This window comes from Brassica oleracea, chromosome C3, assembly GCF_000695525.1.
Source record: "Brassica oleracea var. oleracea cultivar TO1000 chromosome C3, BOL, whole genome shotgun sequence".
In the NCBI taxonomy this organism is placed as follows: domain Eukaryota; kingdom Viridiplantae; phylum Streptophyta; class Magnoliopsida; order Brassicales; family Brassicaceae; genus Brassica; species Brassica oleracea.
This window is the reverse complement of record NC_027750.1, coordinates 4,644,790-4,660,466: the sequence shown is the minus strand read 5'-3', so window position 1 is coordinate 4,660,466 and position 15,677 is coordinate 4,644,790. Positions and strand designations below refer to the sequence as shown.

Below are 15,677 nucleotides of genomic sequence, written 5' to 3'. Positions count from 1 at the left end.
AAGGGTTTAGGGTTTACCCAAGGGTTTAAGGTTTTCCCAAGGGTTTAGGGTTTAGGATTAGAGTTTAGGGTTTAGTGTTTTGTTGACAACATTTTTTTTTTTTTGAATTCGTTTTTTATATATTATTTTTATTTATTTTTAAATTTTATTTTGAAAAAATAATATAATTTGCCAAGTTATTTGGTTTCCTTAATTAAAAGATACTAGATTTAAAATGATAATTTTCTATTGGTTGGTGAACCTAAAGGTTCACCCTAGGGGGTGAACCCAAGAATAACTCATGGAATATATAGAGCGGTTTTCTTTTTCTCATTAAAAAGTCACGGCCGTAAAATATATGTTATAAAAGGGGCGTTCCGAGAATCGAACTCGGGACCTCTCGCACCCAAAGCGAGAATCATACCACTAGACCAAACGCCCTTGATGTTAGATGATAACACTAGGCTAAGGACAACGCAAAGTTAAAGCTTAAACATAATTCCTTCCGATTTTACAATAACATCTTTAGACTTGCTGCAAATTTTTTCAGTGCTTAAACTTTTCATTCTAATGAACAACATAGAGAAAGTCTTTTCCTACATTTTCGAAATACAAGATTTTAACCCAACAAAAGAACAACCATGGAGAAAATGCTAAGTTTAAACTCTCTTATATCTCCAGTCAAGAACACCAAAAACGAGATGCCTGAGTTAGGATGATCTTCTGAATCCTACCATAGAACCGAGGCGTGTGATCGTAATCTCCACCAAATGCCCAGAACTGACCAGTTTGAAAAACCTTTCTCGTATGCTTACTCGGAAAGCAGAGAGCTTCTGGTTTAGGCCTTGGGATTAGATGGGAAGGGACGTCTTTCTCTTCGATTGTTTTAGGCAACGCAGCTTGGTCCAGCTCATAAGCATCTTTCGGTAAGCCTTTTGCTTCAAAGCCTGTCAGTTTGAAGGAAGGGATCATGTGGGAGAACTGATATATATTCTGAGGCAGAATCTGAGATGTGTCTGCCTGACCACCAGTTCCCATTCGAAACGTGTCTGCATCACCAGTTCCCATTCGAAAGAAGACACTTGCAAAGCCTTTTGCTTTATGCAAGAACGCAACAGATACACCATCAGCTCCATCAGTGGTATCAGACAAGATCTCAACGATGTCATACTTGTAACTGCCGTGAGAGTCTGGCTCTGAAGACCAGTTGATAATATCCCAGTTCTTGAATAATGCCCAAGTCTCTCCTTTTCTTGGGGAAACAGTGAGATGACCAGTGTTGCCTCCTTCCTTGCAATGTATAACATGTGAGAACATCGAAATGTCTTTCATGTTCTCATTCTTCCCAAGCCTGAACTGACCAGTAGAAACAGGCAAGTCTTGTTCAAACCATAGTATCTCTCTCTCATCATCAGGATCTGGCTCTAAGTGTGTGATCCTTAATCCAAACAAAGGAGCTGAAACTTTCCTGATCCGGGCATACAACCTAGGCATCCCATCAACTTTATCATACATAGCCCAAGTCTGCCCAGCCAAAAAGTTTACTTCTTTCCGCAGCTTCTCAAAGTCGTTAAACTTGAGACCAGCACTATCATCATTAGACCCACCATGCTCGTTCCTCTTTCTCTTGTCGCCAACACAACTCAAACGAGGGGAGTGAACAGTTTCAGTAGAAGCAGAATAAAATGCTGCAGTACCGGTCCCTTTCATCGAATTCTCTGAAACAGCTTCCCTTTTAAGAAGCTCCTTCGAAGAGATATCCATCATCAAACAAATAAAGTATAATAAGCACACAATAAGACCACTTCCTCCTCCTCCTGCGGAAAATACAGTATATACTTTTAACATTGATAAGATAATGTTCAATATCCCTAAATCAAAAGGGGCTAGAGGTATTTTCAAGCGCCTAAAACAAGTGTAGATTATGTAGAGCATCACTAAACCATAATAAAAATAATAATAAGAGCTCTAAATTAAGCATCTCTGGAAACCCCAAATCTGACGTACAAAAAGAGAGAGAACACCTAAAACCCTAGACTTAACGCGGGGTAACGAGGAAGAACGACGATTAAGGAGCTCACTCTGTTTATGGTCGACGTCGGAAAGTACTGTGGCGTGGGCAAGGTTCCGCCGTCTTTGGTGGATAACAAAGCCCTATTCCCCAATCCAATTTGGCGGGAAAATATCTTAGAGAGAAGAGTATAAATGGGGCTAACGATCATTATGAGCCCAACAAGTCCAAGCTAAATATTTTGTATTTTGCATCAAAAACAGCTTCTTTATTTTCAAACTACTTTTCAACTGGGCAAACTCAACAAGTAGTCAAGCTTTTAAGTGACGTAAAACAGACGCATATGTCATAATCAAACCAGAGCATGATATTAGCGTTAACATGTTCTATGTGCATAATCTTGGAAGTGATAACATATCATCTATTGTTTATAACCAGGGATGTTATATAGGGTTTAGAGATTTAGGGTTAGTCCAGCCCATCCAAATAATTAGGAGCCCTGACCATAATGCATTACTCATAAACTATTCATGGCTAACTTAGAGTTGGGTTAAAGAAATACAGAGTTCAACCCTGTTAGATAATTTTTTTTTTTTTTGTAAACAACAAATATTTGGTATATGGTTAAAATTTCAAAAATGAATTTTTCTTAGAAAATTGTAAAATTGAGTCTTTTCACCGAAACAAAAAAATCGAGATTTTCCGCTAACCGAAAAATCAGGATTTCTTGCCAAAATGAGATTTTTCGTCAAAACCGTAAAATTGAGCTTTCAAAAACAAGATTTTCCACCAAAACAGTAAAACAAGATTTGCCACCAAAACTGTAAATTAAGTTTTCCCGCTAAAATCCACAAAAATGGAATTTTCCGTCAAAACCGCAAAAAAAGAAAAAAAAATCCCACCAATACCGTAAAATCAAGTTTTTCCGTCAAAATCGCAAAACTAATTTTCTTACCAAAACCGAATCTCATTACACTTATACCTTAAAAACGAATTTTTCCGCTAAGAACCCTCGGTTAATCCCTAAATTATAAAGGTACTCAAAAAACATTCAACCAAACCAAATGGAGTCTTAAGCCATACTTTGCATATGTTTACACTTATTTAAATCCAGCTCTAGAACCTATTGGATTTTACATAGACATCCTCCTCAGACGCTGGAACCACAGTAATAACTTCCAACTGACACAAAGTAGAGCATCTTGGAGATTTAATGAGTTGTTCCAAGACACCAGGCTTGTGTTTCTCTCCGGTAGAAGACTGATTCAAACGTAGCACGAGCTTCTTGAGTGTTGTAGAGTTCTTCATAAAGTATTTAGCCAAATACAATTCAGTAGCTATCTCCGTGACCGGGCTTTCCATTTCAACAGATTCAAGAGACGATACCAAACAACGAGGCAGCACAGTGGAGAATTCAGACAACCTTCCCAACCATAAATCACGAAACAGCTCCTGTAAAACACAAGTCAACAGAATTCAAACTAGATAAAAAAAAAAAAAAACTTGCAACACGTTTAAGCAAATTGTTACCAACGACAAATGTTTCAGGTTCGGCATGGTCTCAAGAACAATTGGCAACAGATCAGGCAATGTGTTTAAGCACATAGTGGCATGCAAACGGGTCAAGGCATGAAATTTTGGAAGTGGATCCTTATGATGGAGGACATATATAAACTGTAAGAAAGAGAAGAGCACGAATGAGAAAATAAGACACATTAATAAAAATACGAAAGTTTAGAGCTTTATTAATTATAAGTTTATATATACCTGCAGAGTTCTCCATGACATGGTCACATCTCCAACACGTGAAAAGTTCTTGAGAAGATTGTAGAGGATTTCCATGCCCGAAAAGTACTCTCTTGTCATCACAAAATTTAAATCTAAATTAACTTTGACAGACTCAGCCATACTGATTATCTCAAAGCTTTCGAAGCTTACGAGTTCGTAGTAATCCATGAGACTCAGATACTCGAGTTTTGGGGTATCGATCACAACTGAATGTATAACAGCACGAGCATCAGCATCAACAGGTTCCGCTCGTTTTAAAGTGAAGCTCTTTAGTGACAGTGAGCAGACACGTAAAGCTACCACGAAATCATCTTTACTCAGGCATATCTTCAAAACTTCTAGAACCGGCGAGCAAGAGATCAACTCCTCTGCAGCCGCGTCGCTAGGCAGAACAACGTCTTCCAGGAACATGATCTTGAGACAGGGCAAGGAAAGAGACTTCAAATCATACAGCCTAACAAATTGGAGCTTTAAGCAGACCAATGCCTCACACAAGGAAAGCTTTAAGGGTGTCGCTATGTAAAATATGCTATTGAGTCTAAACCGGTTCTCGACTTGGAAACGTTCAAGCTTCCTCATATCCACTCTACTGAGACAAGCCTCACCATCGAAGAAATCGTGGTCAATGGTTAATTTGAACTCACGCAAGTAGTACTTGCCTTGGAAGGCAAGAAACTTGTCGATGAACTCCACACAGACTTTGTCGTTTGTGAAATCAAAGCTGTCTAGTTCTAACCTAGGAACCCATCTCCAGATATGTCTCCATCTTGAGGACAAAACACTTGTCCGAACCGCTTGGTCGGTGGTGAGAAAGCTGAGTATGTGACATTACAACGGTTCAGGTAATAAGCTTATCCTATCTTCCCCTCTGATAACTACTACTACTTCTCGAACTGACCTAGAAGCGACACGTAACTTGATAAGATTACTACAAAAATCGAACTTTTAACTTCCTTACAAAAGCTACTGCGTTCCAAGAGGTAAACAGGGTAGAGTAACAGACAAACAAGCAAGGAAGGAGAGAAGAAGATGAAAGAGGGCTTACCGCTTTTGGGACTTATAGAAGAACTTCTCCATTGAAGCTCTCTCCTGTTTATTCGATCAATCGAGTGATCGTCTCCCTTAACTTTTAGGGTTTTTAAAGTTCATTAAAATTTGCCAGCCGTAAATATGTAAAAAAAAGGGGGGCGTTCCGATAACCGAACTCGGGACCTCTCGCACCCAAAGCGAGGAATCATACCATTAGACAAACACCCTTGCTTTTAAATGGTAACACAAGACTAGACATTTTTTCTTTTTACATTCCGAAGGTGTTTGTTTCATCATCTGTCATCTCCTTCCAAATGATATAAATGATCTATGTAGATGATCTATCCAAATTTTATGTGATTGTTTATTTGTATATCTAAATGGTTCATCTAAATGAGTTATCTAAATTCTACTATATATTAATTGAGAAGTCCATTTATTGACTTTTGTGTCGATCATAGGTAAACTCTTACAAAATTGTTATAATTTTATTGGTCGATGATTTTTAATTTTTATTTATTTTTTTTAGATCTAAAAATAAAGATAAGTCTATAACCAATTAATATCACTCAATGAAAAAAATAACCAAAATAAGTTTTATTAAAGAGTAAAGATATACTTTTACCTTATGTTTAACTAATCTAGACTTATGGTTTAGAATTAAAGAGTGGAGTTTGGGGATAAAGTTTCAAATTTCAAAAAAATAAAAAATAAAATAAATACTCAAATTTTCAAAATAAAAAAAAGTTATTTTGGTCATTTTTTTTTTAATGGTTATTTTTGTGACAAAAACTTAAAAATATGTTATTTGAGAGAATTGTCCTTTTTAATATCATTTTCTGTTATTCAATGTATGACATGTTTTATATAATTACATTAATATATATATATATACAAACTATAAAAACGGATAAACTAGGGTCATTCCAATGTTTCAATTTACTGGAATTAAGTCAGAATTTATCATGGTTTAAAATTTGAAACCAATCAATAATAATTGGATTAATTCAAATCTCTTTTATAGTAGTCATGTTAATCCGATATAAAAGTTTTGTGTTCTTATATTAACCCTAGGAGAAGGTCTCAGCTATTGACAAAGAAAATGTTACTAACTTTGTCTTCTTCTGTGAAAGCAGAGGAGAGAGAGAGAAGCATGGCACATGTGATAGTTGTACATAGAGAGATCATAGCTGAGACATTAGGGCTAAGAAAGGTTTATGAGAAGAGACACAGCTTTATCACTTACAAATTGTGTTCAACGAAGTTTTCTAGTGGATTTCTGATCAAGTAGCACTCTCAGTTGAGACTTGAAACTGGGTAAATCTTGTGTGCTTAAACACACGAGTGATCGAACAAAGATGGTGACAAGTGAGAGTTTATCGTTTACGTATGAAACTAACCAAAGATTCTAGCGTTTTCATCAAGAAACCACATGGAGAAAGTATTTTCATACATTGTCAAACTACATACTATCCCGTTAGATTTAGAACCAACCAAAGAAAAGACTCAAGTTTAAGCGTCTTTATATCTCTCCAGCAAAGAACACCAAAAAAGCTAACAAAAAGGAACCCTTCCCTCACATCCTTTGTCAACGGTCACCACCCATAAGGTAACGCTTTATTATCAACTTCAGAGAGCACTATCATCTCTCCATCTACCTCTTTGGTTACACGGGAAGCAGGAATCGGATGAGAGAATCTGAGCATTTTCGACTGTGGGATTGTAAATATCACTCCTGGCCCATCCTCATCATAACAATAAGATGGCCTACTCTTAGCCGCTCTAAAGAACTTATTCTTCTCTTCACTAGTAACCAAGACTTGCTCCAGCGCTAAAACCTTGTAGTTAAAGGCGTCATCAAGAACTTGGACCATGTCAAAGTCCAAGCAGTGTTCGTCTAGTGCTCCGACACCAAAGTGAGGAGCCCAAAGTCTGTAAATCACCCACAACTGACCAACCTTGGGGAGAATGGTAAATTCATTTCCATCCATAGAGGTCTGAGGAAATATCTGATGTGTAAGGTGTTGTGGATAGAGCGTTGAGCAATTTTTATGCATCGAGAATGTTCCACAGCCAACAGGCATGCTCTTGTCCTTCCACTTGATGACATTCTGAGGGAATGAAGTAGCCTTTAAACGACATACATGCACCTTTGTTTCTGCTGTCTGCTCGAATGTCTGAGTAACGGTGATCTTCTGAATCCTACCGTAGTACCGAGGCGTGTCATCGTAATTTCCACCAAATGCCCAGAACTGACCAGTTTTAATAACTTCTGGTTTAGGGACTGGGATTAGATGGGAAGGGACGGCTTTCTCTTGGACTGTTGTTGCAGGTAACGCAGCTTGGTCCAGCTCATAAGCATCTTTTGGTAAACCTTTTGCTTCAAAGCCTGTCAGTTTGAAGGAAGGGATCATGTGGGAGAATTGATATATATTCTGAGGCAGAATCTGAATTATGTCTGAATCATCACCAGTTCCCATTCGAAAGAAGACACTTGCAAAGCCTTTTGCTTTATGCAAGAACGCAACAGATACACCATCAGCTCCATCAGTGGTATCAGACAAGATCTCAACAATGTCATACTTGTAACTGCCGTGAGAATCTGGCTCTGAAGACCAGTTGATAATATCCCAGTTCTTGAATAGAGCCCAAGTCTCGCCTTTTCTTGGGGAAACAGTGAGATGACCAGTGTTGCCTCCTTCCTTGCAATGTATAACATGTGAGAACATCGAACAGTCTTTCATGTTCTCATTTTTCCCAAGCCTGAATTGACCAGCAGAAACAGGCAAGTCTTGTTCAAACCATAGCATCTCTCTCTCATCATCTGGATCTGGCTCTAAGTTCGTGATCCTTAACTCAAAGATAGGAGCTGCAACTTTCCTGATCCGGGCATACGACCTAGGCATCCCATCAACTTGATCATAAAGAGCCCAAGTCTGCCCAACCAAAAAGTTTACTTCTTTCCGCAGCTTCTCAAAGTCGTTAAACTTGAGACCACCACTGACATCATTTGACACACCATGCTCATTCCTCTTCCTCTTGTCGCCAACACTCACGGCACAAGTCAAACGAGGGGAGTGAACAGTTTCATCAGAAGCAGAATAAAATGCTGCAGTACCTGTCCCTTTGATCAAAGTCTCTGAGACAGCTTTCCTTTTCGAAGTGATATCCATCATCAGACAAATAAAGTATAAGCACAAGACGACTTTCACCTCCTGCGGAAGATACATTATATTACTTTAGTACTGATTAGATAATGCTCAAGCTCCCTAAATCATAAGTGGTTACAAGTATTTTCAAGCGCCAAGTAGAGCATCACAAACCATAATAAGCATCTATGGAAACCCAAATCTGACGATTTAGATGGATAAAAAAAAAACGAGAACACCAACAACCCTAGATTTAGCAATAACCCTAAATTCGGATGCAAAAATGGTACTATAAGCAATTGATTCCTTAGGCACAAATTCAATATTCAATGCAGAGAAGATTCGAGTTTCACAAAGACACAGCTGAAGTTTTCAAAATCGGAAGAAAAACTCGAAGATACAATCCATGAAAGTATACTGAATGAAAGAAGAGCGACGTTTAAGGAGCTCACTCTGTTTAAGAGATCGACGTCGGAGAGTACTGTGGGGCAAGGTTCCGTCGTCTTTGGTGGAGGATAAGGAACAGTTTCATTCTTTTTACAGTTTTTGCCTCACTCTCAACACTTCACGGCACTAAAAAGAGCCCTAATTCCCCAATTCATTTTGGCGGGAAAATATATCAAAGAAGAACACTATAAATGGGCTAACCATCATTATGAGCCCAACAAGCCCAAGCTTTTGCACTTAAAACAGCTTCCTTATTTTCCTTAATCCCATTATTATCCTTAGGATTTGAATTTTGAAAATTTCCAATTTTTTCTCTGTAAGTCTGTAACATTTTTCCTTTATTACTATATGCTTTTATCATTTTTGTTTACTGCACTAACTTTATTACTACTACTAGATTTTTTGGCCGCGCGTAGTCTTTTAAACAAAATTTCCAATCATATTGTTTTTATATATAATATATTGAATTGTTAAACTTATAATTAAAAACAGAAGAAATAGAATTCTAAATTAAATAGAAAAAAATAACGATTGAAAAATCATTGTAGTTAATGCAAGTAAGAGTTTCATAAGTAATACTAATAATTAACAAAAGAAAATTAAAAAATATAAATTTCTAGTTTTTTTAACAGAACCCTCATTTTATTTTTGGTATAAATAACTTACATAATAATTACTGTAATATTTTAATCTGTAGTTTTATAATTTCTATCTGCAAAATTTTGGTAGAAAATATTCACTATCTTATGATCAGAAACCCTACGGGCAGGTGGATTTACACTGAAACTATATTATATTAAAATATAATATAATTTTATAAAACATTTGGAAATTTAATTTATATTGAAAAATAATAATAATAGGTTTTTATTCTAAGATCAAATTGTATATTTTATTAATTTTTTTATTTAAGTTGAAAAGATCATTAACATAAGTAACAAAAAAAAGACCACTAACATTGTTTTTTTTGTTAGAAGAACACAAAATTTAAAAATTATGTAAAATGTAGTGATTTCTATTTTTTTTGTATTTGATTTGTATTTCAATTTGACATGAAGAAAATCTAAAGTAAGAATTTTTTTTTTTTGACATCATCTAAAGTAAGAATTACTAATATTTTTATACTGTTGTTAATTATTTTTCTTATTGATTTGGCCTTCATGTGTTTTTCTTTATGCAAAGTTGGTACGATGACTTAGTGTATTTTATTCTATAGTACTGCCATGTCTGTTTTATTGTTATGTGTGTTACATTTTTTTTCTGGTGATTGTTGATGATCTATTTTAGTTTTATATAGTGATTTTTTTTTTACTTGAGTTTGATGCTTTCAAGCGTGTTGGCCCGAGGAGCCTTCTTCACCGTGGCATTTGGGTGTAGGTACGTCTAATAGCAAGCTCTGCTTCACCTTGTTAGGGTGTGCGCAGATGAGTATGTTCTCAAGTGTGGCTGAGAGTTCCTTAAGAGTCAAGAGAAAAGTTAAGAGGCGAGGACATAAGGTAGCAACCGTTACGTAATTCCTGAAAACTTAAAGTCTTTGCTATTGTTTGTGACGCTACTGATTCAATATTAAAATTTAAAAGTATGTATATGTTGTTAATGTGAGGTCGGCAACTTTACGGTTTCAATTTATTCAAAGTGTGGTGACGACTTCTTTGTGAAATCACATTCTTTTTTGGTGTGTTCATTATACCCAAACTTATCCACTGAAGTTAATGGCTTCATTTTATAGGTGAGTACATTTCTTAGTCATGGCAACAGTTGTTTCAGGAGTCTCTTAGCTTTAAATCAAGAACAGTTAAAGTTCAGATGAGCAAACATCTTAAGTAAATGTGATAGTAGTTACTAATAGTTATCCTTTATATAAATTATATGTAGTTCTTCACATCTTTGATTCATCAGGACCTCAAAAAAAATTAAAGTTCTTCTCACTCTTGTATTATAAAAAAATAGGGTACAATAAAACAAACAAAAAGGGAGCAAAACTTCTTGTAGTAGAAGCCATTACATAACTTGAGATTCAGAAAAATATAATTAGAAAATGGAGAAAGTAATTTTTATTGTATATATGAATAATTTCAGTTTAAATATTATATGAGGGCTCAAGAAAATACATACACTTAATCCTTAAAAATTGGTTATGAATATGTATATTTCTAAGTGGCTTTATGAAGTTTTTTAACATTGAACTTAGTGAATATAATCAGCACTTGGAATTATATTCAGTCGTATATGTAATGTAAATCGTATTGTATACAACTATCTTTTAAGAACCCATTAGAAATTTATTTTTTATATACATAACGTACTGCTACTTCAGCTAAGCTTTGAATAACTAATTTTAATTTGAAATTATCGTTCCATTTCTATATTTTTATTTTACTAAGCGCACCATTTTGGCAATGAAAACAAAACACACCAAACCGAATCCTCAGGAACACACAAACCGTAGAAACTTTTTAATTCTTCCCATTACAAATATTCTTTTAGTTTCATTCTTACATTGTCGTCACCACTTCCAACTCTTGTGTCTTACTTCTTCTGTGGTGTATGAATCTTGTGACTTACTTCTTTTCAGGTGTTTAAGACATTCCTTTCATGTTCAACAGTCAAACATACAAATATTAGTATACAGTTGAACAACCATTTCCGCTTACCCAAAACTAATTCAATACCTTATCTACCCAACACTGATTTTTCTCCAGAGCCGCATTACAACTTCTACTCCACAGCTTGGACCTTGAATCAGGCAAATAATGATAATCGAATTTGACATCAAGTTCTGGTGACATTATCCCCTCCAAATTTATTCAATACTCAATAATGTGTACATTAAGAAAAGATTAATGTGCATACACATGCGATTTCAAAGAAAAATAAATTACCAGGTTTGTCTTCCTACTCTGCTGCTCGAGCTATTACAGCCACCTCCTGTCATAAACCCATTTTCAGCAGACTTCTTTGAACCACCTTCAGAGATACATTGACCATTGAGATGAATCAAAATTGAGTACATTACTCTAGTTTGCAGGAAAAGCTTTTTGTAACCATGTATATTTAGTAGTAGTGGAGAAGCAATATAATCTCCAAATGGTGCAGAAGTGTAGGAAACTACACGTTCACATAACAATAGAATCAGTCGGTGGCAAGCAAATAAATAACTGGGAGGTAAAAGTTATTCATGAAGGATAAATCTATGTTCAAGATCTCAAATGCTCAAACACCCTTGACAAATCAAACAATTGCGTCAAAATGAGAAGAATTGTGTATCAGTACCTTTCGTTCCTCTATCAAAGCTCAGTCTTAGGCTCAAGCTGGCTATGTTCCACTGACCAGTTCATCTGTCCCTAAAAAATTAATTATCACAAAGTAAGCCAGTTTACATATTTTGTTAGTAAGTTAAAACACGTTCAAGATATTGGCACAAATATATGCTTGACAGAGATCTGGAGATTATTAAACATACATTAACGTGGGAATCAAGAGATTATAGTTTTTTTCTCGGCTTAAGGGGTACCCTCTTCAGCATTGTAGAAACATGGTGAATAGTCTTTTTCAAGATAAGATTTGTCTCGCCAACTGTTATAAGACTTTTATTTGCTACACCATTTATCTATTGTATCATTAAGATCAAATATGCTTGTTGAAGTAAACTTTCAAGAGATAAGAATACATAAACTCGTGTAGCTGTCATACCAATTCTCTCGTGTTGGTGCGAAGAACATCTGTATAAGAAATGATTTTCAATAGAATCAGAGTAAGAAGATTACAACAATGCCAGATTCACTGCTCAATTAAAAAAGATGAGAGCTTTGCAAAACTTATCTAAATCTCTTTTATGGACCACACCTTCAGGTTCGAACACGTGTAGGCGACACTTTTGCAGATTTCTGTAAAAATGGAATCTCGAACCAGTTAAGACGGTTGATATAAGAGAAATCAATTTACCATCAGGATCGAAAATTCTGGAAAAGAATTAAAGCTTTAACCTTTAGGAGTGGTTGATAACTCTGGCCGGAGACTGAGCTCTAGGAGACGCCGCTCTTGCAGGCGACTGAGACCTTGGAGACGCCACGTTTCTCTTGACAACAACCCTTTTAATAGACGCATCTGCGTTGCTGTTGCTGCTTCTCTTCTCTTTATCCGTTGCAGGAACCGAAACGAACTTGGCAGGTATATTGTTGTTGTTACTCGAATTTACAGAACTGCCAATGCCGTTATTAGGGTTCGTCGTCTCCGATCTTCTCTCCGGAGATCTGCTTCCTCGTCTGCTAACGCTTCCTCTCTCCCTACTCCCCGATCGGTAGCTCTTCGAGTCCTCCCTCTCCCTGCTAGGAGTCCGTCTCTTCTGCTCCCGACACTGCTCAGAGTCCGACGGGACTCTCCGCCGCCGCGCTGCTGCTGATGAATCTGCCGCTCGGCTTCTTCTTCCTCTCCTCCGTCTTCCGCATCGGCTTTGTCTGTGTCGCCGTTCTTGTCGAAGTCGAAGCTCCTCTTGGATACAGAATACCTCTTGGTTTTCGCCGCCGCGGCGGAGTTGCTCTGGCTTAGTCTTCCGCACTAGATCAGTATCGCGTCTACATCGGCTGGAGTCTGGTTTGTAGTAGTATCGGTTGATTTCTCGGAAGCTGTTGAGTCCTTCGGACCTGTCTTCGTCGTCCTGCATCTTCGTCGAACATTAACGGGCCGGTGAAACGCGAAGCCCAAATGACAGAAGTGAGCATCTGACGTGGCGGAGAGCTGTTTTCCTATTGGCTGATTTTATTGTCTGACGTGGACAGGCTCAATGGAGCTCATATATCCTTTTAATATAGTATAGATGTTTAAATATAGTTATTTTTATATTGTTTTTATACAGCTATTAAATGATAAATCTCTACAAAATAATTTTGTAGATGGATCCTCTTTTTTGTCAAATCTGTGGTTATACTTATAACTAGATTCAAATCATATCATAGATAAGAAACATCATAGAAAAAGTCTTAGGATTCTTAACCAAAATAAACTAGCAAAAAAAAAAAAAAAAGAATCGCTAGCCTCTCTTCCTTTCCCACTTCATTGTGTTCAGTGGCCTAAGAGGTTTATAGGCAATGCTCTAGATTCAACTTTAAAAAGGTCTTCTAAATCTCCAAACCTCTCTTTGGTCACACGTGAAGCAGGAACCTGATGAGAGAATCTAAGCCTTTCCGTCTTCGGGATGGTGAATATTGGTTCTGCCCACCCATCATCATCGTAATGCTGATACTTCTTAACTTCCTTGAACCAACTAATTTCATAGAATTCACCTCGATCATGACCAGACTCGCGCCCCAGTAGCAAGACCTTGTAGTCCAAGGTATCATCAAGAACTTGGACAATGTTATAAGTACAATAATCCAACCTCTCAGCCGATGTCACGTCTCCAGTATCTGTATATCACCCAAACTTCACCAGTTTTGGGGAGAATTGTATATTCTTTTCCATCTAACGAGATTTGAGGCATCATTACCTGATGCGAAACAGCATCTGGAGTGATGATTTCGAGAACCGTTTTAGGGTAGTAAGTTCCACAGCCGAGAGGCATTTTCCCATCTTCCCAGTCGATGACGTCCTTGGGGGAAGGAGTTGCTTTTTTGAGCCTGCTTATGTGTAGTTTGAGAACTGGCTCCTGCTCGAGTACTTGAGTATAAGTGATCTTCTGAATCTTACAGTAGTGTAGAGGCAAATCATCATTGCCACTGTAAAATGACCAAATCTGACCAGTCTTGAAAACGTTCCCCTTCCTAGCAAAGTAGATGGCTTGGCCTTTACGCTTTCTGTTACTCTCACTCACAGAGTTTGTAGGCAGGATTGTTTTTGGTAACGCAGCTTGATCCAGCTCGTAAGCATCTTTTCCTTTAAATCCAGTCAGCTTGAAGGAAGGAATCCTGTGGGAGAATCGATACAAACTGTGAGGTAAGATAAGAAGTATGTCTTCAGGACCAGTTCCCACTCGAAAGAAGACACTTGCAAACCCTTTTGCTTTATGCAAGTATGAAACGTATACACCAGCTCCATCTGCGTAGTCAGACAAAATCTGGACGAACTCGTACTCAAAACTACGGTGAGAATCTGGCTCTGAAGACCACTTGATAATATCCCAGTTCTTGAAAAGGGCCCAGGTCTCTCCTTTTCTTGGTGAAACAGTGAAATGACCAGAGTTGGTTCCTCCTTCGTTGCATTGGATTTGGATAGGATGAGATAATCTGGAACGGTCTTTTGTGTTCTCAGAACTCCCAAGTCTGAACTTACCAACAGAAACAGGCAAGTCTTGTTCAAACCATTGGATAAAGTGTTTAAACAGGCAAGTCTTAACAAACCTAAATCTAATATTGGGCTAAAGTGCCAGCAACCCTACTCTAAGCTCAGATACATTATAAATACAAATCAATTAACTACTATTCTTTAAAAAACAAAAAAGAAGCAGATTGAATACAGTCCACGAACCGGTTTGAACAACTTCAAGCAACAGCAAAATCGAAGTCGTCCGCGTCGGAGACTTTTGCCGCCGGGAAAGTAGTGAATTTGAGCGAACTGTAAAAGGCACTCTTATTTATTTAGGATATGACGTTTATTGGGAATAAAAGGAACTTTATTTGCTAGCTGCTCACCATATTTCGCTGTAAAAATAAGCATTAGCAATATATTGGGCGGAAAACAAATAAAAGATTATAAATTTACATTTGTAACCGTTCACTAGGGCATTAAAAACCAAATCGAAAGAAAGCGAACCAAAAAAACTAAAATGTGTAAAAATCTGAACTGTTTCTATTTTTCTAAATCCTAGAAACCAAAATCGAACTGATATTCGAGCATCCGAAATATAATTTATTTACCTAATAATAATTATTTTAAATTTTGAAATAAATAAATATATAAAATATATTTATAAATTATCTTACAAACTTGTATTATATTTTATATTTTATTTTTGATTTTTTGGGTTTAACTTGAATTTTTGATTTTTATAGTTTTTTTGCTTTAAACCCGAACTAAATCCAAATTACCTTATTTCTAATTCGATTTTGTTTCGGTTTTACAAAAATAGAAAACAGACCCAAATCCGACAATATTTAACCCATCCGGAAAATTTATAGTTTTTAAACGGGTCCTAAACATCTTAACCCGACACAAACCGTAAACGCACTACCGTGACGAGGCTAAATCTGTGATCAGCAGAGATAATTTTAACGACAAATGCTCAAAATCACATATGATATATGCTAGTGAGTTTTTTTTTTTTTTTTTTTTTTTTTTTT

The 15,677-nt window shown here is 36.7% G+C and overlaps 2 protein-coding genes, 1 long non-coding RNA gene, 1 other non-coding gene and 2 pseudogenes across 9 annotated transcripts; all 6 read right to left on the bottom strand.

Annotated features, from left to right (window-relative positions):
• Positions 1–348: 348 nt before the first annotated feature.
• Positions 349–420, bottom strand: TRNAP-UGG. The gene has a single exon. It is a non-coding gene; the product is annotated as a tRNA-Pro (tRNA).
• A 190-nt stretch (positions 421–610) lies between these two features.
• On the bottom strand, positions 611–1,765 carry LOC106333782. The gene has a single exon (XM_013772191.1). It carries the CDS (start codon positions 1,744–1,746, stop codon positions 661–663), a length of 1,086 nt encoding a protein of 361 aa, XP_013627645.1. The 5' UTR covers positions 1,747–1,765; the 3' UTR covers positions 611–660.
• Positions 1,766–3,106: 1,341 nt separating this feature from the next.
• On the bottom strand, positions 3,107–4,870 carry LOC106329713 (annotated as a pseudogene).
• Positions 4,871–6,279: 1,409 nt separating this feature from the next.
• LOC106333176 lies at positions 6,280–8,487 on the bottom strand. Its single transcript, XM_013771656.1, has 2 exons — positions 8,409–8,487; positions 6,280–8,022 (listed from the first exon to the last, which is right to left on the bottom strand). The coding sequence occupies exon 2, from the start codon at positions 7,981–7,983 to the stop codon at positions 6,403–6,405; it is 1,581 nt and encodes a 526-aa protein (XP_013627110.1). The 5' UTR covers positions 7,984–8,022; positions 8,409–8,487; the 3' UTR covers positions 6,280–6,402.
• Positions 8,488–10,739: 2,252 nt separating this feature from the next.
• Positions 10,740–13,203, bottom strand: LOC106328907. Of its 6 annotated transcripts, XR_001267661.1 has the most exons (8): positions 12,390–13,203; positions 12,097–12,290; positions 11,867–12,013; positions 11,677–11,747; positions 11,449–11,511; positions 11,286–11,370; positions 11,076–11,139; positions 10,747–10,993 (listed from the first exon to the last, which is right to left on the bottom strand). It is a non-coding gene; the product is annotated as an uncharacterized LOC106328907 (long non-coding RNA). The 6 variants fall into 6 exon arrangements; XR_001267663.1 differs by lacking the exon at positions 11,867–12,013 and having other exon boundaries at positions 11,286–11,331; positions 11,415–11,511; positions 12,390–13,202; XR_001267662.1 differs by lacking the exon at positions 11,867–12,013 and having other exon boundaries at positions 11,286–11,331; positions 11,420–11,511; positions 12,390–13,202.
• A 161-nt stretch (positions 13,204–13,364) lies between these two features.
• The window catches only part of LOC106329712, a 2,486-nt pseudogene continuing 173 nt past the window's right edge, over positions 13,365–15,677 (bottom strand).